Raw genomic sequence first — 23,595 nt, forward strand, 5'->3', positions numbered from 1 at the left:
GTCAAAATCCCAAATTACAATTACAAAAACATGACTGCAATTTTTATATGAAAAAGTTAATAACTGTATTTTTATTGCCAAAATATTTTACTTTGTCTTGCATATCTTATACAGTAGATTCTGTCATACGGTCATGTAACAGTGTGCCTCACCTACGGGGCATGTTGTCACATTTCTCTTTCATTCTTTCAAGGTAAATAAAGAAAAAGTAGGCTATATGCTCTAATAATGAAACAAAACCACATTTTTGTATTAGACATGTGAAATTATTGTGGAGAAAAATAAATTCTTTGAACCCCAAGTGGATTTACACAAAATGAAAAAGCTAAAAAAAAGGGTTGTGCCCCACTCTCACCTATACCTAACAAAGTGGCCAAAAAGTGTATACTCATATAGTGAGAGTATATATATCCAAAGCAGAGGAATTTTAATGTTGTCAGCGGCACTAAGCTGAGTTTTGCCGCTGTACTGAACATTCACCATAAGAGAAACTCAGAAACAATCTGAAATGGAGAGGAGGAAGAATATGTGTAAGAGGTGGTGGAAGAGAAGGAAGAGGATGAGGATGAGAGAGAGCAAGAGCAAGAAACAACATTGCCTGTGATTTGGAGTTGAAGTCCTCAACAATATTCAAAAATATTTAACAATATTATTGATTTGACACTATTGGATGGGAAATTAACTGAGCTGGATGATGACATCACTGTTTTTTGCAGAACTGCTTTATAGATGAAAATAACTAATTGACATAACAATTGATTATCTTTACAATGCAACTAAATCAACACTGAACTGAACAATGCTGAACAATGACACTATTTTCTTTTAGAGCTGCTGTACAGCTTAAATGAACTCTATTTGCATTAGGACACACATACATTTCTTACTTAATATATTTCTTGAAGTACCATACATGGTAAGGTTTGAAAGTCGTATGATTGGATGCTCAAGCCATCCTGGAGATTGTTGTCTGACCTATGTCAATAAATATGACCCTTCTTCCTGAGTAAATCTGAGAATGCTTTGTACCACACTTGATCTGTGACTGCTTGGTCATTCTCCCGAGATCTTGCGCTGCTGCTGCCACACATCACAGGGTTGAAGCGCATGTTTCTAAACTGATGACTGAGACTTCAACTATTCTACCTAAGATTGAGATTTTAATCTAACAATCAGCAATTACTATGAAACGAGAAACTGGTGTTAAGTCTCACACACACGTCAGTGTGATCGCTGTGTGTCTCTGTGTCTTCAGTCTCTGTAGCTCCTTATTCACCATCAGCTGATCAACTGGACTGACGTCTAAATACTGAGAGTCCTACAATAAAACACACAGACAGTCACATATGAGTATGAGACATTACTGCTGTCACATCACATCAGGAGGTCATTTCAGAACAAACACAGCCAGAGATATTAGAATATTCATATACAGCCAGGCATATGAATGAAAAAATTTTAAACTTAAAATACTCACAATAATATAATCTCTCCAGTTTATAATGTGGATCATCTTTCATATCAGAAAGCAACTTCATTCCTGATTGTTTTAGTTTATTTCCAGACAGATTCAGTTCTCTCAGGTGTGAGGGGTTTGATCTCAGAGCTGAAGTCAGAGCAGCACAACCTTCATCTGTGACTCCACAATTCATCAACCTGTACAGAACAATGACACAGTTTGAATTGTATTTCAAGTGTCTGTTTGTGATTCACTCTGGTCTCAGATGAGGAGAGGAGATATAATGACAAGCAACGCTACATACTGCTGCTGATAGAATGAGATTCATGCATGTTGATGCTCAATGTGCTGTTTGAAACTGTCATGTGCTTCAGGACTGAACAGACACAGAGCATCGGAGCATAATGAATCAGTGTATCGAATCATGATTCGGAACGCGTGTCAATCTGTGAAACTGCTGAAATCACGTGACTTTGGCGCTCCGAACAGCTGATTCTACATGCTGATTCATTGTGCTCCGAAGCTTCCTGAAGCAGTGTTTTGAAATCGGCCATCACTATACAAGTCGTTATTTTGTTTTGTTTTTTGACGCACCCAAAATATTCTCATCGCTTTATAATATTAATATTGAACCACTGTACAATACAACCAATACAACATTGCAACCACTGTGCAATATCTAAATCATCGGGGAGGTTTAAAAAAGCACGTGACCACCAAACAAAGCGTCGGAAGTCCTTGACATATGGAATCACTCTTGTCTTGAATCAGTTCTATCAAATCTAATGTAATTTAATCTAAATTAATTTGTTACAATGAGACCACAACTTGTGTCATGTGTAGCCTAGTCAACGGATTCACATATTGATCAATAATATAAAATAAACAATAATGTGATCTAGGGGTGACCCTGAATAGTCGACGATTCGAATCTTCGATAGGAGGAGCCTGATTCGACTACCAATCTCACAGTCGAATCTTCGCAGAGGTGTTATGAGAAGAGATATTGGGGTGCTCAATATCTGATTGATTTTACATAGACATACCGGTTATGTTAATACTATAAATAAAAATGTGAAAAGAAAGAAGCTTTTAATATTTTTAATGTGCGTGAATAAATCCAACCACCCCTGTGACCGATTTAAGTTTCACTTCCATCATCCGTAACCGGCGAGGAGCATCTTCACGGCAGGGATTAAATCTTTAACAATGTCTTGGATAAAGTGTACAATTGGATGCACTTTGAAATGGTAAAAGATGATCCAAAAAACGTATGATGCAAGTTGTGCCAACAACTCGTGGAACTCAACAACGACAAACACTGCGGCGCGCTTCTGCCGGCCAACGAGCTGACTATTAGCGTGCTATTTAAAAAGACTCAAACGGACACAGATCGCGTGAAAGACTGGATTTGTCTCTCAGTAGGGTAGCTACAAATGATTTCAAACTATTTTAGATGAATTTGATTTTTGGATGCTGTGAATGTTTAGCTAAAAAGACTGCCACTCCAGTTCAGCGTTTATTGTCTCTGCAGTTAAAAAGACAAAGTTGACAATTCTGGCTATAGCCTACTTTCGTTATTTTAATAATTTCTTTAATTTTAATTTATTTATTGATCACTCTGGGTTATCTAATTTAACCATTTGTGGCTTGTGTTTTGAATATATGTTCCCCTGCACTTCAGGCATTTTGCAGTTTGACTTGATCATATTTTTGTTCTAATTCAATTCTGTAAATTATTGTTTGATAAAAATTATAATTGTTTTATTAAATTAATTAATTTTTTTGTTTTTTGGTGCATCAATGTTGCGCTGTGGAGTTAAAGCTTGCTTGCACAGACAATTTAGCCGATGTAATTGGATTTGCTGACATATATGTAATGTATATCTGCAGTGTGGCCATTCTGCGGTTATTTATATACATATTTTAAGGTTTATTGATACAAAATGTTTTTATTCATTTTCTTCTATATCTTTGTGTGGTGTTCTGTACATCGTGGCTGTGAATGTTTATCCACATTGCCTTTCATTTGTTTAAAAAAGATAAAATCATTGTCAGTTTCGTCTATCACTTTACAGGCAGTTTGGTCGGTTTATTAGAAAGATGTTTCTCAGTGTTGTGTGTGAAAGAAAATAAAAGTTGTCTTAAGCCGCGCCCGCGGGTAGGCTATAGGCCTTACTTCATTTTCCGTGTCCCGCTCCATCTCGTGCACAGTTCAGACCCTTTCAAAGTCCGTGCTCACTCTCTAGTGGACTGCTGTTTTTCAAGCTCAACCCCCCCCCCCCCCCCCTAACATATATGATTCGACTATCAGTCGAATATAGGCAATCTGATTCGATTCGGATTCGACTATGCAAATCCGTAGTCGAGGACACCCCTAATGTGATCATAATTGACATGAGTAGTTGAGAAAAAATAATTTAGATGAGCTGTTTAACCCTTACATTCTGTTCGGGGTCTCTGAAATTCAGCGTCCTGACTTTCCGATACTGCATGATGTTCGAAGCTTAAAGGTGCCCTATAACCCTTTTTCACAAGATGTAATAAAAGTCTAAGGTGTCCTCTGAATGTGTCTGTGAAGTTTCAGCTCAAAATACCCCATTGATTTTTTTATCATTCAATTTTTTTAACTGCCTATTTAGGGGCATAATTAAAAATGCGCCGATTCAGCGCGTGTCCCCTTTAAATGCTCGCGCTTCCCGCCCCCAAGCTCGCAACTCTATAATACATTGCATAAACAAAGTTCACACAGCTCACACATTTAAATGTCATCAACTGAGCCCCATTTATCATCAGAGCCCCAGTATCAGCTGTCCCATCACTACTAACCCCTGCTTTTCTTCTGTTTTTGGTTATTAAGGTAGTCAGAGAAGAGATTTGTTGTTTATTTGATTTTTTGATTGATAGGTTATTTAGACTCCCTTACTCTCAGGTATCTTACCCCTTTTGTTCGTTATTTTGGCTTTAACCCCCTCCTGAAGCTAGAAGTGTCTTAACGTTATTTCTTTTCTCTACTGTTAACCTTATTCTTAATTGATGTAAAAGAGACTTTACTTTGTAAATAAAACATTGAAGAGTTCATCTGTGTTTGTGTGAGTGCTGGGATTGCATGACAGAACCAGCTCTCTCTCATTTTTGGCCCTGTTTTTTGTGGGAATACGTTTTCATTCATTTTTAATACTATATGTTACTCTCCCGCCAACCCTAGACAAAAAGGGAATGTAACACAACACAATGAGCTCAGATGATTTTAGAACAAGAAGAAAATATGAAAATTAACTCTTAAACGAGAGAGGCAGGTGAAGGAGTATCAATCATCATTTGCGCTGAGATTTAGTGTGTTTACTGAGCATTTATTTTACAAGTTGATTTTAGTTTTAGAATTTACATTAAAGCCGGTATACACTGCAAGATTTTAGTAATCCTGTAAGATCATTACTAATCACACTGTGTGACATGGATCTATTAAACTTGGGTGTGACATGCATGTAGACTGTACGGTGATGACACCTATTGACTCGTAGGCTACGATGCAAGTTTCTATAGAAGAATAAAATGTCATCAGCATGCGCAAGTGGTAAACAAAAAGACCATGTCGAATTACACTTTGGCAGTTGTAGTTTTTATGTGTGCTGAAAAAAAAATGGAAAAGAGCTTGAGGTAAGCAGTTTTAAATTTTAGCACCATATCGCATTGATTTCATATTGCGTTTTTATTGGCTGGTCAGTAGACGTAGGTTGTAGCAGCAAACATACTGTGCGCTGATCATGCTTAATTTCTGACACTTTCAGAAAATGATTGTAGGCTATCTTTGGTCACAAGACCGGGAAAACAGCCGTCTTTGAACGTCTCTCACTGTACAACATAGGACCACCGATTAAGAGCCACGATCACAGAAATCACGATGGCAATCTTTGGAAAAAAAAACAGCAAAAAAATTGTGCAGTGTGTCTCGGGATTGAAGGAGACATTTACTGAGGACAAAGACGTGCCAATATTAGAGAGATGATCTTACCACAGTATCTCCAGTTTACAGTGAGGATCCTGTAGTACATCAGACAGCAGATTCACTGATTTTCCTATTTTATTCTCAGACAGATTCAGTTCTCTCAGGAGTGAGGGGTTTGATCTCAGAGCTGAAGCCAGAGCAGCACAACCTTCATCTGTGACTCCACAATAACTCAACCTGTAGAGAACAATGACACACTCTTCACTCTCAGTTCAGATCAGATCAGTTTAGCAGTGAATCCATTATTAAAGAGAAAATACAAACTTAAAAGCACAAATTAATATGTTTGATGGATCATTAGACTGAGATATAAAATTTCCCAAAACATGATCATAAAACATTTTAATTATCATTAAATCAGGAAAAATATAAAATATATTAAATGTCTGTCTTATGGAAACTGTTTTAATAAATGACACTATTCATTACATAGGTTAATTTTACTGTTACTTAAATTTGTTCTATGTAACATGTATGGAGTATCAATTAGTGTATGTGTCTTTATTGAAACACGTTTTAAAAAAAAAAACATTTTAGAAGGTGTCAGTGCAGAAAGATGAATGATCTTACCACAGTTTCTCCAGTTTACAGTGAGGATCCTGCAGTACATCAGACAGCAGATTCACTGATTTTCCTATTATATTCAACGACAGACTCAGTTCTCTCAGGTGTGAGGGGTTTGATCTCAGAGCTGAAGACAGAGCAGCACAACCTTCATCTGTGACTCCACAATCATACAACCTGTAGAGAACAATGACACAGGCTGAATCCCAAGTGGCACCGTAAGCCCTCACGGTCTTCCTCAGAGTTTGCATTTTCGTGATGTAATGCTGCTTGCCATGATGTAAGACAGACATGCATATTAAATTGCATCTGCTCATGTTTAAAGTCGCCATGTGGTCACAAATAAACAGCTCCATTAAGGATTTTAGTCCAAAAGAGCGCACATGTAGAAAAATACTGATAAATTTTCTCTGTCTAAATTCTCCACTAAATTATTTTGACATCGCACTGCCATGTCATCACATTAGTGGGGAGGAAATATCATCGAAATGTTAAAAAAAAAGTTCCTGTTTTTTATATTTATAACATGATAGGAGTTATCACACAAGCAAGAGTGTAATTTTTCTTAACATCTGAACACAAATGTGACAGATTTTATACAACAACTTCAATAAACAATTTACTGAATAACTTTCACATTTCAAACACAGTCAACAGAACAAAGCAGAATTGCTGTGACTCCAAGCAACACAATGTTTTGTTCCTCAAAGAATCAGTGTATTTGAACAAATCAGAGTACATGATTCAATTAGGCTACCCATTCATACTTTTTTTTACAGTCTATGATGCATACAGTCATTTGCTAAGTTAAATGAATGAATTTTGAATGAATCAGTTGAATGAAGGATTCAACTCACTCAATAAAACAGTGACTTGACACGACTCCTCAGCGGATGAATCTAATGTTTGTTGTCAATCACTACACCGGTGTGGATATTGTACTTCAGAATCACAGATTCTACGTCTTGAAAGCATGATCAATATAAGTATTTTCCCTGGAAAATATCATCTGAACAAGTAACATTTCTGCCACTTTTGTTCTGACCAACTGAGAAAAAAAGCATTAGGCCTACAATAAATCGTGCTGCCAATGGTGATTAAATTTAATGATCGCTTAGCTGGGATCACGCCAAACTGTGAAAATTATTATTACTGTTATACTTTGTTCTCAAATTGTTAATGTTAACAACATCAGCGTTGCGTGACTATGTGTATTTAGTGTGTATTAGCGTTACCTGTAGATTTCAATTCCACCAGGAAAATTGATTTTTAACCAAAAAAGTTCCGAACTGCAGCTTTAATATTTCTACATTAAAATTTTTTCAAAACATTAATCTCCCAACATAATTCATGCAATTATAATTGCTGTGCAAATCCATTACTGACTTCATTTGATTGGTAATAATAGCCACACACAGTGTTTTTTTTCTGAATGAATTTATTGATTACATTTAAGAATCTGACATAAGAGGACACAAATAAAAATACTGTTCATCTCTGGCTTTGTTGCTCAGTGTTATTTCAGGGTTTTGATCTTCTCTCAACTGAGAAAGCACATGTATTTTATTGTATTATAATGACTATTTACTACTGTATCAGAAGAAAATTGACCACTTTGGTAGCTAAACAGAAAAAAGGCTTGAGTATTCCATTGTCCACAGCATAGTTTTTCTGAACTGAAATACAAAAAAGTAACAATATGCAAAAAAAAAATAAAAAATCTAAATCTCAAGTAACTAAAGGATTGGCAAGTTATCAAGTGGATTGAATCAATCTGTTTCACATGGAGTCAGGCAGTGAGGGCAAAGACTGTCACTTCCTGTTCTGGTGTTGCCAATTGCTTTCAATTGTCATTGGCAGCTTCTGAAACGGAGGAATGGGCCAGCAATTCTGAAGACCCCGCCCCCCTGCCGTCTCTCAAGCCCATCGACACCAGGGCAGGTATAGACGCTGAGCTTTTCCGCGTCCTCTCCAAGGCAGTCGAGGAGCTTGACCTCGAATGGGCGCCTCCTGAAGAGCCCACACGCAGCCACCTGGATGAGTGGTTTCTGCCTGGACGTCGCTAGACCCCTCGCCAGCGCGCTGCCCCATTCTTTCCTGAGGTCCACGACCAGCTGACCAAGTCGTGGCGCGCCCCCTACTTGGCCCGCCTACACACTACCACCTCTACAGCTCCAACTTCTGTGGACGGCTCTCAGGAGAAGGGCTATGAGCAGATGCCACCCCTGGACGAGGCAGTGGCTGCTCACCTCTGCCCTCCCGCTGCTGTTGGATGGAAGAACAAGCGGGCCCTTTCATCCAAGCCCTGTAGGATGACCTCTGCTCTCGCCGGCAGGGCCTACTCGTCTACAGGCTAAGCTGCCTCAGCGCTCCACACCATGGCCATTCTCCAGGTGTTCCATGCCAAACTCCTCCACTCTCTGGACGAGTCTGGAACTGAGAGCTGCGCAGCACCAGGGATCTGGCCCTGCGCGGCACGAAGGCAACAGCCCAGGCCATCGGGCGGTCAATGGCCAGCCTTGTTGGCCACTCCCTCAGGAAATGGAAGTTCAGGATGTTAACGTTGAAACAGATCCTCGCACAGATTTGCCCCGGGGACTGGTTCTTCTCACCGAATCTGAAAACGCGTACTTTTACATCCAGATAGCCCCCCATCACAAACGATTCTTGAGATTCGCATTCGAGGGAGTGGCTTACTAGTATACAGTCCTTCCCTTTGGGCTGTCCCTAGCTCCTCGCACTTTTACGAAGTGTATGGACGCGACGCTTTCCCTCCTGAGACAGATGGGAATCAGCATTTTAAACTACCTTGATGACTGGCTCATCAACTTGGGTTGAGGTGCTCTATGTGAGGGCAGACCAGCCTTTGGCTCATGGTCGAGCAAAGAAAGCCATCTACACAACTGCCTTGAGATGCTTGCAGTGTGTCGAGCCCTTCACTCCTTTCTGCCGGTCCTGAAGGGACACCACGTCTTGGTCTGATCGGATAGCATGACAGTGGTGTCCTACATAAATCACCAGGGCGGGCTTACATCCAGACACCTTTGTGCACTGGCAAAGCAGCTCTTGGAATGGGCTCTGCCCAGACTGCAACCGCTAAGAGTATCGCACATACTGGGCAAACTGTACCTGGGAGCAGACATGCTATCTCAGAGCAATGTCCCCTCAGACGAGTGGGCGCTCCATCCCCAGACGGTTCTCAGAATCTGGGAGATCTTTTGGAGGGCAGAGGTAGAACTCTTCACCTCAGAAGACAACTCTCATTGCCCAACCTTCTTCTCGAAGGACAAAGATGCATTGGCCCATGACTGGACCAGCTTCCTCCTCTATGCTTTTCCCCTGATCGCTCTGATCCCTCAGGTCATCAGACGAATCAGGGAGGACAAACACAGAGTTCTCCTGGTGGCCCCGCTAAGGAGGAACCAACCTTGGTCCTTAGAGCTGTTCAGGCTTTGCACAGGTGCAGGCCCCCATTTGAACTGCTGCGGTCAGCTGACCTTTGGCCCCTGTTGCTTAAAACAGCTATGCTACTGGCTTTAGCACCGGTAAAGTGTGTAGGTGACCTGCAGGCCCTCTCTGTGAGCCCTGCATGCCTCGAATTTGGGCCTAATGACTCAAAGGTCGTCCTGAAACTCAGGCATGGCTACATCCCTAAGGTGCTCTTGACTCATGACCGTTCAGAGCACAGGTCATTACCCTCTCAGCGCTACCCCCCTCAACGGACGAGCATGAGTTGGACTTACTCTGCCCAGTCAGTGCATTGAGGACCTATATTGAGTGGTCAAAGCCATTTCGGCACTCTTCGTGTGCTTTGGCGGCCACACCAAAGGGCATCCAGTCACAAAGCAGCTCTCATGTTGGGATAGTGTTACTAATCTATGGGCCTCGATTGCCCAATAGGAGTATGAGCCCACTCCACTAGAGGTATGGCTGTCTCGTGGGCCTGGTCTAGTGGTGTCTCCTTCAAAGACATCTGTGAGATGGCTGGCTGGTCTTCGCCATCCACTTTTGTCAGGTTCTATAACTTGGACGTTCCAGCGTTACACGCTTGGGTCCTTTCAGTGTGATTTGACGGCCTGTAGTAGCCCGTCGGTCATGCTCATTACTTAAGGGAGCCAGCTCCCTTCTTAGCATGTGTAACATGAGGGTTTGACGGCTTTGGCCTCCCTACTTATCCTCTGGACTCCTCTGGTGCCCAAGATAGGATCAGTCATTCCCTCCCATGGCACGGCGTGATTGTATTCGTTCCCCATACGCAGTATGAGTTAAGTATCGGGCTTTGGCGCGCTGCATCACCATAGGCTCATGCAGCTGCTACGCCGTCATTGGTTTAAAAAGTTTTCCAGTTTGAACCAATGGCCGTGCAGTTACACTGTGTTATTGAAAAATGCTTCAGTATCGAGGAAAAAGGAGTTTTTCCCCACATGAAGTACTTGTTCAGTATCTCAGGGAACCAAGGTTACATTCGTTTTGCTTTTCTCAGCTTTTGTAATGAATCAAGTTTTTCCACCAAAGCCTTTGCTGTAAATTTAATTGGCCTCTTTTGCCTTTCAGGCTCATTTTCATTACAAGGCTGTTGTTTTGTCACAGCAGATTCCTCCGCGGCCAAACACTGTTTATTCATTTTACACACGTTTACACCAAGCAGAAGAAAGAAATGTTTTTAACCCTTTTGCCACCAATGCATTGGATTTACACAAACTTTATGTGCACACAGAGTTAATGGCCATTGAATATTTTTGTTGCAACAGTAGGCCTTCCTTCAAATCCAGTGCTGATGCAACATCCCAACAGCAACTATTACACCAGGAGTGGCGAAATAAATCCTCAACTGGATGGAACTGAAATAAATACTTTGAATGTTGCGATCCTATCAGACTTATGATAGCAACCTGAATCGTAACAAAGCACTGTTTGCCAGAGGACAACTGGCCCCCCGACTAAGCCTGGTTTCTCCCAAGGTTTTTTTCTCCATTTTAACATCTATTTGCCACCTGTTTGCCACCTGATGTCACCTGTTGGAGTTTGGGTTCCTTGCCGCTGTCGCCTTTGGCTTGCTTAGTTGGGAACACTTGACATTTGACTTGACATTTGATATTCAACAGTATTCTTGACATTTATTCAACAGTGCTTTGATCTGTCTGCATTGACACTATTCTTTAAGAGCTGCTGTGCAGCCAAAATTATATACCAGTTATCACTGTAAAGCTGCTTTGACACAATCTGCATTGTAAAAAGCGCTATATAAATAAAGGTGACTTGACTTGATTTACAGCTCAATCAGCTAAACTCACAGCAGCAGAAAGAGGCTGAACACTTTAAATATACTTTACATTGTGATTCATGTGTGAGAGTCAAATATGGTCTTACCACAGTTTCTCCAATTTACAGTGAGGACCCTGTAGTACATCAGACAGCAGATTCACTGATTTTCCTATTTTATTCCCAGACAGATTCAGTTCTCTCAGGTATGAGGGGTTTGATCTCAGAGCTGAAATCAGAGCAGCACAACCTTCATCTGTGACGCCACAATCATACAACCTGTAGAGAGATGAAAATCAAATAGCATAATAAATAGTTAAACTATCAAACTTTCAATTCCAATATAATTACAGTCACATTTTTATCAAAGTTTCATGGTCAAATTACCACTAATAAAATTTTTTAAGATTGAACTAAATTAATATTCATGTATTTATTAACTTTAAACCAAGGGTCTTCAACTGGAGGTCAGCAGCGTTACTGCAGGTGGTCCAACAATTAATGTTTGATTACAAATTTTTTTTGTTAAAAATTAAAACGGGTAAAACATGAAGTCAAATATAAATATAAGCACTCTCAGTTGATACTGTAATAATATCATATTGGTGAAACAGATCTGGCAATTGCTCCCATTTCTTAGTTCTGCTGAACACAAAGGTATGTGGAAAGATATGTGGAAGAATCATGTCAGTAACCAAAAAGATCTTGCCCCCCCTTTGACTGCCATTGTCACGGTCACCGTCTGTCTCACCTTCCCCGGACTCCACTTCCCATTATCCCTTCTGTTCCACACCTGCACCCAGTCAGCTCGTCATCTCACTCATCATGGATTCCCTGCACCTGCACTTCCACATCAGCACTCCCATTAACCCTTTAAGACCTGAAGGCTTTTTTAGAGTTTTTTTTCTGAGCGACACACACAAAAGTAAAGACTCATAACTCCAAAACTGTAGCAAGGAGAGTCAAAAGGTAGGTATCATTTGATAGAAAACATTTGATATTTTAAGAAAATATAAATTACATTACATTTGGACATTTTCTTGCTGAGAAACAGCTGATAAAAGACAAAAAATATATATAATTTAAAAAAAATATTTTTTCTTTTTTTTATTTGACATGGAATAACTCAGGAACACAATAAGATCGCTAAAAAATTCTTTTTTGGTGATGCTCTCCTATATGTGAGCTGCATCTGGTTCAAATTTCGTGGTGATAGCATAAAGAATAGTTTGAAAAATTGTTGTTCATTTTTTCCGCAGCCAGGTGGCGCCAACGGGCGGTAAACTCCGGTTTAGAGGTGCTTCTCAGCAATCTTTAGGGGTTTTTCAAAATGGTTAGATGCATTAAAAAGATGAGATTCTAAGCTTTAAAATGATATCTATTATGTGTTATTCCACGTTGGAAAACGAACATGGATGGGTCCGGGATCATTGGATACACACTGCATCCCGGAGAGATGAGAGACATGTTTTTAGCCAAGTATGTTAAATCATTCCGTGAGTAATATCTTGTGATCAACGCAATATATTATATTAATTTTGGATTCATTTTAATCTTGAGAATCTGCTTCAAATATTGATGTGCAATTTTTTATGATCTGTGCATTTTTCATGAAGTTATGAGCATGTGAAATATACATACTTGTATTCAATTAGCGGCTGTGCTATTTTTGTTGTAAACGCATATTACTCAGACTCATTAGAGGGTGAAAACAACGCAACAGAAGCATGTTGGAGGCTTGATATGAAAGTTTAAAGTCTCTGGTTTTGTATGCAAAAAGAATTTTTGTGCTACCTATATGGATTCAATTTTTATTGGCTTTTAAAGAGAGACACGCAAATGGGAGCGCTGATGCTCCATCCGGTCTTAAGGGGTTAAAAGGACTCACTCTCCTGCACTCATTTGTCTGTCCTCATCTATGTTATGTTGGTTGTTCTGTTCCTGTGTTTTATGTTTAAGTATTGTGAATAAACCTTTGCTGCTGCTATTTGATCCTGCATCCTCTCCTTGATTGCAACCGACCCTGACAGGAGGACAGACCTTACGGATATGGATCATCCAGCAGCACACACTTCTCTCCATGCTGAGGACCGACTGTGCGGACTGCTGCAGAAGGGCAGGCCTTTGGAGAGGTATGTTGAGGAGTTTCTGGAGGTTTCTTATCAGGTGGGTTGGCCTGATGCCTCGCTCAATGCTAGTTTTCTGATGGGACTGGATAAGGATACTATTCAGTATTGTGAACCTCCTTGTGAATTCTCCCTAGTTTAATCGATAAATCTCGTTCTTTATTTAAACAGTTCTAATTTTTAAGTTGAAGTTAATGTGAATAAGTATCCTCCTCATCCAGTCCTATCAGAAGCAAACAAGGCCTCGCCAACTCACCTCACACCAGATCCCTTCACATACTGCTTCAGCAGTATGTGAATGTCCATTCCTGGCCGCCAGTGTTTTCACCGGGGAAGAAAGTGGGCTTCTAACAGCGCTGACCTGGGAGCCAAGGTGGCGGACCCGATGTTTAAATCGGTGAGATCAGCGCTGAAGTCCACAACCACTCCAGCGACAGCTCCATACTCTGTACCAGAGCCCACTCCACTCCACGAGCCCGCTCCACACTCCACAAGCCCGCTCCAGCCCTCCACGAACCTGCTCCAGGCTCTATTCCAGCCCACGGCCCTTCTCGGGAGTCCCTGCGGTCCAAAACACCCAGACTATCGGACCGGGGTGGTTGGGTATCCGTCCCCAAACTTAGTGGCAGGGCCTGGGGTCTGGGCCAAGGCCAAGGAGCCTCCCAAGCCTCCAGTGATGGTTGCCGCCAAGCCTTTGGTGATGGCTGCTGCCGAGCCTCCAGTGAAGCTTGTCACTGAACCAGCCAAACCTCCAGTGAAGCCTGTCATCGAGCCAGCACCACCAGGGCGTCCCAAGGAGCCTGCACTGCCAGGGCATCCCAACTGGTCAGTACTCCATGGCCTCCTGACTGGCCAGCGTCCCCACGGCTTCCCAAGCTGCCCGACCGGCCATGGCTTCCCAAGATGCCCGTCCTGCCATGGCTTCCCAAGCTGCCCGACCCGCCATGGCACCCCAGTCAGCCAGTACCGTCCTGGAGACGACCTACCCTCAAAAACACCCGGATCACCCGTCATGTCTCCAGGATGCCTGCCCTCCCTCCCGGTTATTTACGGCACGAGGTTGCGCCTACCGGGAGGGGGGAGTAATGTCACGGTCACCGTCTGTCTCGCCTTCCCCGGACTCCAGTTCACATCATCCCTTCTGTTCCACACCTGCACCCAGTCAGCTCGTCATTTCACTCATCACGGATTCCCTGCATCTGCACTTCCTCATCAGCACTCCCATTTAAAGGACTCTCCTGCACTCATTTGTCTGTCCTTGTCTATGTAACGTTGTTTGTTCTGTTCCTGTGTTTTGTTTAAGTATTGTGAATAAACCTTCGCTGCTGCTATTTGATCCTGCATCCTCTCCTTGTTTGCAACCAACCCTGACAGCCATAGTATTTATTTTTCCTACTATGATAGTAAAAGGGGGGCGAGATCTGTTTGGTTACTGACATTCTTCAAAATATCTTTTGTACAGCAGAACAAAGAAACTCATACAGATTTGGAACTACTTGAGGGGGAGTAAATGATGACAGATTTTTCATTTTTGGGGAGATCCCTTTAACAAACAAACAATGTAAAAGATTCATTATGCTGTGTAAACAACTTTATTGATTATAATGGAACTTTGTGAGATTGTGAACTGAGATGAGTGACAGATTTTTAGTGATTGTAAAAGGAGTGCTCTTTCAAGGCTGTATATAATCCATTGAATAAAAGTTTTGTTGTTCTTACTGCAGAGAAGACCGATGGCCAATTACATGCTGCAAAACGGCATGTCAAAATAGATTCGCACAATGTAAATCCAGACTAATTGATTAATAGAAAAATATATTCATATCAATTTATATTTGAAATTCTAATTTGTAAAAGTAATGACTGAATCTTAAATATCTCACTGTACATTGCTATTCTTGTTATGGTGGAGCTGTTGCTACACATCACATCTGCACTTTACTAGAGAATGAGTACTAATTTCAGATACTCAGTGATTTTATTCTTAATTTTCCATCTAATGGTGAAATTAAAATGTGAAGTTTTAGTCAACTTTAGGCTAAAGTTCTGGTAAATGTTTAATCGTCCATCTGACTAGTAATATTAAAATGTATGACTCTGCTCTGTTAACTATATATAAAAAAAATTTAGGAGATTTGAGTTACTTAATAAAATTGTTACTTAATACTTAATTATTCTCAGTGATACTTACTGAAGTGATCTGGATTCTTTCATCACAGGTAACAGCTTCTGAAAAACGTTCATATTTTCAGCTTTATTGTTTCCTAGAATAAACTTCTTGAGATCAAACTCATCCAGATTTTTCTCTGATGTCAACAACACAAAAACTACAGCAGACCACTGAGATGAAGAGAGATTGGCTTCTTTTATTCTTCCAGATTTCAGATACTGTTGTATTTCCTCCACGAGTGAATGATCACCCAGTTCATTCAGACAGTGGAATAGATTAATGGATTTCTCTGAAGAGTCAATGGTCCTGATCTTCTTCTTGATGTACTCAACTGTTTTCTCACTGCTGTCAGATCTGCTTGTATGTTTCATTAATCCTTGTAGGAGAATCTGATGAGACTCCACTGACAGACCCAGAAGGAAACGCAGGAAAAGATCCAGATGTCCATTTTTACTCTGTAGAGCCTCATTCACAGCCTTTTGATGTAGATCAGATAAAGTAGATGTTAAAAACATTGAGAGGTCAGAGAACACACTAGAGAAAAACTGTGAGCTGTAGTTTGTGAAGGATAGGTGCACATATAGAGCTGCTAGATGTTCCTGAACACTCAGATGAACAAAGCAGAAGACTTTCCCCTGATACCAGCCAAACTCCTCTCTGAAGATCTGAGAGCACAATCCTGAGTACACTGATGCTTCTGTCACATCAATGCCACACTCTCTCAGGTCTTCCTCATAGAAGATCACATTGCCTTTCACAAGCTGCTGAAAAGCCAGTTTTCCCAGTTTGAGGATCATGTCTTCATCTGTCACGTTCTTCTCATAGTCCTTCTCATGTTTGATGTTGGTCTGAAGGATCAGGAAGTGTGTGTACATTTGAGTGAGAGTCTTGGGAATCTCTCCACTCTCTGCTTCACTCAACATCTTCTCTAGAACAGCGGCTGAGATCCAGCAAAACACTGGGATGTGACACATGATGTAGAGACTCCTTGATGATTTCAGGTGTGTGATGATTGTATTGTCCAGACTTTGATCACTAATTCTCTTCTTGAAGTATTCCTCCTTCTGTGGCTCATTGAAACCTCGTACCTCTGTCACTCGATGGACACAATCAGAGGGAACGAGATCAGCTGTTGCTGGTCTGGAGGTGATCCAGATAAGAGCAGAGGGAAGCAGATTCCCCACAATGAGGTTCGTCAGCAGCACGTCCACTGAGGCTGATTCACTTACATCACACAACCTCACATCGCTCTGAAAATCCAGAGACAGACGACACTCGTCCAGACCATCAAAGATGAACAACATTTTATATTTGTCATTGGATATTTGCATTTCTTTTGATTCAGGGAAAAAGACACGAAGAAGATCTAAAAGACTGAGTGTTTTGTCCTTCATGAAATTGAGCTCTCTGAAAGGAAGTGGAAATATGAGCTGGACGTCCTGATTCTCTTTCCCTTCAGCCCAGTCCAGGATGAACTTCTGCACAGAGACTGTTTTTCCAATGCCAGCGACTCCCTTTGTCAGCACAGTTCTGATGGGTTTGTTTTGTCCAGGTAAAGGTCTTAAGATGTTATTGCATTTGATCGGTGTGTCCTCTGTTGCTGCTCTCCTGGATTGTGTCTCAATCTGTCTCACCTCATGCTCATTACTGATCTCTCCACTCTCACTCTCTGTGATGTAGAGCTCTGTGTAGATCTCATTCAGGAGTGTTGGGTTTCCCTGCTTTGCTGTTCCCTCATACAGACACTCAAACTTCTTCATCAGATTTGATCTAAACCTGTTGAGGACTTCATGGCTGTGAAATTAGAATATCACATGATGTTTTATTAACAAAATTCAGGAGGAGCAATTTCAGATAATTAACCTAATTAGCACAAGTGGAGAGCATTCAGTTAATCAACTCAACCAATGTCAAGAGGTATACATTCAGCAGACTTACCTCTGTTCATCTGAGAGTTTATCAGCATCCCTCCTCCAACCCATCTCCTCACTTCTAGTTCTATCTACTTTTACCACACTGGGGGGAGTACTCTGGGTTCGGGACAAAATTCCGACAGCACGCCAAATACGTACAATTTAACTCTATTTAATTATATTGATATGTGATCTCGTGAAATGGGTAAAAGAGTAAAATGTCTTCTTCTTAGTACTATGAGACACTAAGCATATAGTTGGGTTTATGAAATGTGTCAGTTACTAATAATGTATTTGAGGAACATGTGGTAATGCACTGCAACAAAATCAACAATAAAAACCCTACAATTCACCTGACACCAGGATATCTGCTTTCATTAATGTCCTGTAGTTGATTAATAGACTGGTCATTCTTCTTACAGATGGGTTTTGTTACGGCTGATCTGGGTGGCAGGACTGACCTTAAACATCATGAGAATCAAAGAATCAGGAATCAGACACTCTGATATTACCTTAATAATTCTGCCAACAGTTATTAACGTTGCACTTTCTAAAAGTTACAACTGTAATAAAAAAAAAACCCACACATTTTACACATTTTACTTTGTGGTCAATATCTGGTTGCTGTTTATAACAGAATAATTTATATTTAATATAAAAATAATATACTTGAAATTTAGTGGCGGACCCATAGACCAGTCACTCCTCATAGACACACAGCTGGGCTCTGGTTCTGACCTCTTCTGATGAACAGAACTATAACAGAGAAAGATTAAAGTGAATCATTTGAATTGCTGCATTCATTCATTTATTATTAAAAACACTTATGATCTTTACATTTACAATGTTGATACAAAAACATCCCGGTTACGCATGTAACCTTAGTTCCCTGAGTAGGGAACAAGACACTGTGTCGAAATGCTGTGGGAACACCTCTGTGTGATTGTGTCGTGAAGCAAGTATGAAATCAGTCCAATGAAGTGATGGAACGTCATAGGCAGGTGACGTCACTGACCAGGAAACTATAAAGCCTACCCGAAAACTGAAGCAAGTCACTTACGAGCATGCTGGGAGTATGGCAGGGCGACGCAGAGTCTCGTTCCCTACTCGGAACTAAGGTTACATGCGTAACCAAGACGTTCCCTTTCAAGGGAACTCAAGCTGCGTCGAAACGCTGTGGGAATGCTAATACCCACGTCGTCATATGAGCAAGTCTCTGTGTGAAATCAATGCACACACTAGAATGATAGCACTTGCGCCCCTGGAGTGGAGCCAAGGTCCAGTTCATAGAACCTCATGAAGGTATGCAGCGAGGACCAGCCTGCCGCATCACAAACTTCCTGGAGAGAAACTCCTGACAATAGCGCTTTGGAAGTGGCCATACTCCTGGTCAAGTGAGCTCGAACAGTCAAAGGTGAAGGCTGACCAGCCGACTTGTAAGCAAGTGTATGGCCTCGACCACCCACTTGCTCATTCTCTGCTTAGATGCAGGGTGACCTTTTCTAGGTGATCTGAAACAAACGAACAACTGTTCTGACTTTTTCCACAGAACAGCTCTGTGGACATAAGCATCCAATGCCCTAACCGGGCAAAGCAGATTCAGCTTCTCCTGGTCAGACATCTGGAAGGGAGGAGGACAGAAGGCCTGCAGCACAATAGGCCACACAGTATTAGTGGGGACCTTAGGAATGTAACCCGGTCTAGGGTGCAGGAAAGCTTTAACCATGCCGGGCGCAAATTCCAGGCACAAGGGAGATACAGAGAGGGCTTGAATATCTCCAATTCTCTTGAGAGACGAAATAGCAAGCAGAAAGATAGTTTTTTAATGTGAGAAACTTCTCAGGGACTTCTTCGATAGGCTCGAAGGGGGCAACAGAGAGGCCTTGTAACACAACGGCCAGGTCCCAGGCTGGTACCCTTGTGTGAACTGCAGGTCCAAGTCTCATTGTGCGACGAAGGAAATGAGTAATAAGCGGGTGTCTCCCCAAAGGTACACCACTCAAAGGAGTGTGGCAAGCAGCTAAGGCCGCCACGTACACCTTTATTTTAGAGGGGGATAGCCCTGTGGAAAATCTTTCTTGCAGGAACTCCAGCGCCACGCCAACGGGTCAGTAAACTGGGTCCCACTGGTGGTTTCCACACCATGAAGTGAGTAATCTCCACTTCAAGGCATAGAGTTTCCTCGTGGAGGGAGCTCTGGAGTGGAGGATGGTCTCAACAACCTCAGTTGATAGACCTGAACTCATGAGCTGGGCCCCCTCAGAGGCCAAGCCCATAATTTCTTCAACTCCGGGCGGGGGTAAAGGATCGACCCAAAGTTCTCCCATAGGAGCTCCACCACCTCAGGGTGAAGTCGCCATTCCCTGGGCCTCGGCCCCTGTTTCGACAGGATGTCTGCTCCCAAATTGAGGTACCCTGTAATATAAACTGCCTTGATTGAGAGCAGCTGCCCTTGGGTCCACAGGAGGATCTGATGAGCCAGTCTGTATAACGGGCGCGACCTCAGACACCCCTGATGATTTATGTATGAGACCATCAATGTGTTGTCTGAGCGAACAAGAACATGATAGCCTCTGAAGTCTGGAAGGAAGTGTTTCAGAGCTTGAAACACCGCCACGATCTCTAGGCGATTTATGTGCCAGGTGAGATGATGGTCCTGCCACAGACCCCGAGTAGAGCGACCACTCATGATCGCCCCCCAGCCCGTGAGGGATGCATCTGTCATTAACGTGACGCGATGACTGAGAGCTCCCAACACAGGTCCCTGGGACAGAAACCAAGGTTGTTTCCATGTGACTAAGGCATGAAGGCATCGCCGCGTGACCTTTATCACACAAAAAGGATTCCCCCTCGGTGAGAACCCCTTGGTTTTGAACCACCCCTGTAATGGCCTCATGTTCAGCAGGCCAAAAGGTATCACGTTCGACGCTGCTGCCATCAGACCTCACAGTCTCTGAAACTGTTTGACAGTGAGTGACTGGCCTAGCTTTATGTCTATTACAGCTGAGAGAATCGATGCTATGTGAGCAGGCATGTGCGAGAACAACATCTCGATGTTGAACCGCTATCTGCTCTGATTGACCTAGAATCAACCAATCGTCAATGTAGTTTAGAATGCGGATGCCCTGTGTAGGAACCGTGGACGAACCAGACAAATGAATCATTCAGATGATTCTTTCAAAACATAATTCCAGAAACCCAAGCTCAGAGAATCTAATTTTCGGCTCCAGCCCGTCTACAAAAAAACCCTGCTTAGTACTTTTATGACACCTATGCTTCCTGCCACCTTTTGAAATAAGACTATATCTTATTGGCCAAAACTCCTCTCAGAGGTGGGACAAACACCTAAGTTTAAATAATCATATCACAAGACAAAGAACTAGTGAACGAGTAAGCTGTGACCAGAGTAAGCAGAACAAAGAGTAGCCATGGAGTGTCACCTGTTGCCACACTAACAACATCCAATTCCTCAGAACTGGATGCCATCAGTGCAGCTGCCTCAACCGGAGCGGAAGAAACAGCAGCGCATGTTTCCTGACTCCGAGTTGAGACACTGGATCCGGCAGGTGAGGGCTGAGATAGGGCAGTCTCTAACCCCTCTGTCAGATCCATCTGCGAACCCCACAACATCAGACACCACTCTGCCTTGGCCCCAGCCGTGAGGAACGTGAGCCGAGCTGCCCTCCTCAAAGAGGGCTCTGCAAGAGCGCAGCGTTCTCAGGGGAAGAAGATCACAATGCTCGCAAGCAGCTCCCTCAAGAGCTGCTTGGGCATGCTGCACTCCCAAACAAACAACACACATCGGGTGTGTATCCCCACCCATAATAAAACGAGGGCAGGGATGAACACACTTTCTGAATTGTTGTTTGCTCGCCATAATAAATGCTTGTGTGACAGAAAGACAGACAACAATAAATTGGACAAACGATTTCACATATAGTGCTTGCTGAAGGCACAGAAGCTGAATGAATAGGTTTTCGGGTAGGCTTTATAGTTTCCTGGTCAATGACGTCACCCCACCTATGACGTTCCGTCACTTCATTGGACAAAACAACATCATATAAATAAATTAATTAATCATGTCTTTGATACAAAATACGAAACCTGTACCGAACTATGCAATTTCATGTCTCTTCTCCTGAAATGTACCTGTAACATAACATATTTAATCCTTTATGAAGATGACCATTTTAATATAAGGTCCTAAAAAGTATTGTTCATCAAAAAGCCCTTTATCATAAAGGTCTTATTGTTTTTAATAAACTTTTCACTTTTAATTTAAAAAACATACACACACAGAAGATAAAGCCTCCAAGGAAACATTTTATATCATTTAAATGAGATTTAAAGGGTTAGTTCACCCACAAATGAAAATAATGTCATTTATTACTCACCCTCATGTCATTCTACACCTGTAAGACCTTCGTTCATCTTCGGAATACAAATTAAGATATTTTTGATGAAATCCGATAGGCTCAGTGAGGCCTGCATAGCCAGCAATGGTACTTCCTTTCTCAAGATCCATAAAGGTACTAAAAACATATTTAAATCAGTTCATATGGTTCTACCTTAATATTCTAAATTGATGAGAATATTTTTTGTGCACGAAAAAAAAACTTTTTAACAATATCTAGTGATGGCAGATTTCAAAACACTGCTTCATGAAGCTTCAAAGCTTTACGAATCGAATCAGTGGTTTGAATCGCCAAAGTCATATGATTTCAGCAGCTTGGCGGTTTGATATGCAATCCAAATCACTGATTCAACACAAAAGGTTCGTAATACTCTGAAGCAGTGTTTTGAAATTGGCCATCACTAGATATTGTTAAAAAGTTATTTTGTTTTGTTTTTTGGCGCACAAAAAGTATTCTCATCAAATGATGTTTTATTAACAAATTTCGGGAGGAACACATTTAAATGATCAAACTAATCATCACATCACTTCAACCAGCAGTCATCAATCAGCAATCAACATATCTACCCAATCAGCATGAGTGGAAGGCAGTGGACTCATCTATGTTTTTTTCGTCTCCTCACACTCACCTGGTTACTTTCCTAAACCAGAAATACGGAGGGAGTACTCTGGGTTTGGGCCAAATACCGAGATCGGAGCCCTCTCCTCGGACAGCACGCCAAATACACATACTACTATCTGATACGCAAACTATTAGCTATCTGATTATTTGTCAATGTGAACTTGTGAATTTATAATATTAAGGTAGAACCACTGTAGTCACATGAACTGATTTAAATATACATTTTTAGTACCTTTATGGATCTTGAGAGAGGAAGTACCATTGCTGTCAATGCAGGCCTCACTGACCCATCGGATTTCATCAAAAATATCTTAATTTGTGTTCCAAAGATGAACAAAGGTCTTACGGGTGTGGAACGGCATGAGGGCGAGTAATAAATGACATTACTTTCATTTGTGGGTGAACTAACCCTTTAGTAGAGAATTTATTTAAAGTACCTGCATCCTGGAGAAAAATCTCTGCATGTGTCATTCATGATGAATCTGAACAGTTGAAACAGAATCTGATCTCCAAATCTGGATGGAAATGACAAACAAACAATAATTCAGCTAAACGGATACCAAGAGTCTGAAAACAGGATCATGAGATCATGAGGCATTTACTGAAACACACAATGTTAGTTGTATATTATTAACACAAAGGGAAAAAACCCAAGGACAACACAAAACACCAGTGAAACCCTGTTAATTTGAATTAAAATGGAAAAAAAATATCAAATACATTTCAAAAAATTATTTATGTCCTTCAGAGAAAATATTAATACAGATGTCACCTGTTAAGCGTCTCAAGACCTGAACACTCACCTTGATCAACATACAGATTAGAAAACCTCCTCCACCGTTTCTTTCAAGTAGCTATAGGTAAAATAATGGCTTAGCTTTAATAAAGGTTACTATAAACATTTGATTCTCCACATAGAATCGATTCTGTTTAAATGGAGAAATGTGAACTCATGAACATGTGAAGCGTTCCATCTCAAGTCTGATAAACATGTTTTGGTAATGATTACAGTATAGCAGGGCAAACTTCAAGTGCAGTAAAGCTATTTTAGGTTAA

The 23,595-nt window shown here is 41.4% G+C and overlaps 1 protein-coding gene across 1 annotated transcript; it reads right to left on the reverse strand.

The window, feature by feature from the left end:
* Nucleotides 1-55: 55 nt before the first annotated feature.
* Nucleotides 56-23,544, reverse strand: LOC125248436 (NACHT, LRR and PYD domains-containing protein 3-like). Its single transcript, XM_048160304.1, has 10 exons — nt 23,343-23,544; nt 22,977-23,054; nt 18,173-18,259; nt 17,857-17,964; nt 15,612-17,384; nt 11,403-11,573; nt 6,039-6,209; nt 5,475-5,645; nt 1,478-1,656; nt 56-1,318 (listed from the first exon to the last, which is right to left on the reverse strand). Coding segments are annotated over exons 2-10 (2,700 nt in total). The 5' UTR covers nt 23,015-23,054; nt 23,343-23,544; the 3' UTR covers nt 56-1,316.
* Nucleotides 23,545-23,595: the final 51 nt, after the last annotated feature.

Source organism: Megalobrama amblycephala, linkage group LG16 (assembly GCF_018812025.1).
Source record: "Megalobrama amblycephala isolate DHTTF-2021 linkage group LG16, ASM1881202v1, whole genome shotgun sequence".
In the NCBI taxonomy this organism is placed as follows: Eukaryota; Metazoa; Chordata; class Actinopteri; order Cypriniformes; family Xenocyprididae; genus Megalobrama; species Megalobrama amblycephala.

Excerpts from the sequence above, each read along its gene's own strand:
- LOC125248436 (XM_048160304.1), bottom strand. The coding sequence starts at position 23,014 with ATGAATGACACATGCAGAGATTTTTCTCCAGGATGCAG. Across the intron at positions 11,574-15,611 it reads AAAGAATCCAGATCACTTCA|GTTGTATGATTGTGGCGTCA; the intron begins GTAAGTATCACT and ends ATCTCTCTACAG. Across the intron at positions 5,646-6,038 it reads TGTAAACTGGAGAAACTGTG|GTTGAGTTATTGTGGAGTCA; the intron begins GTAAGATCATTC and ends TGTTCTCTACAG.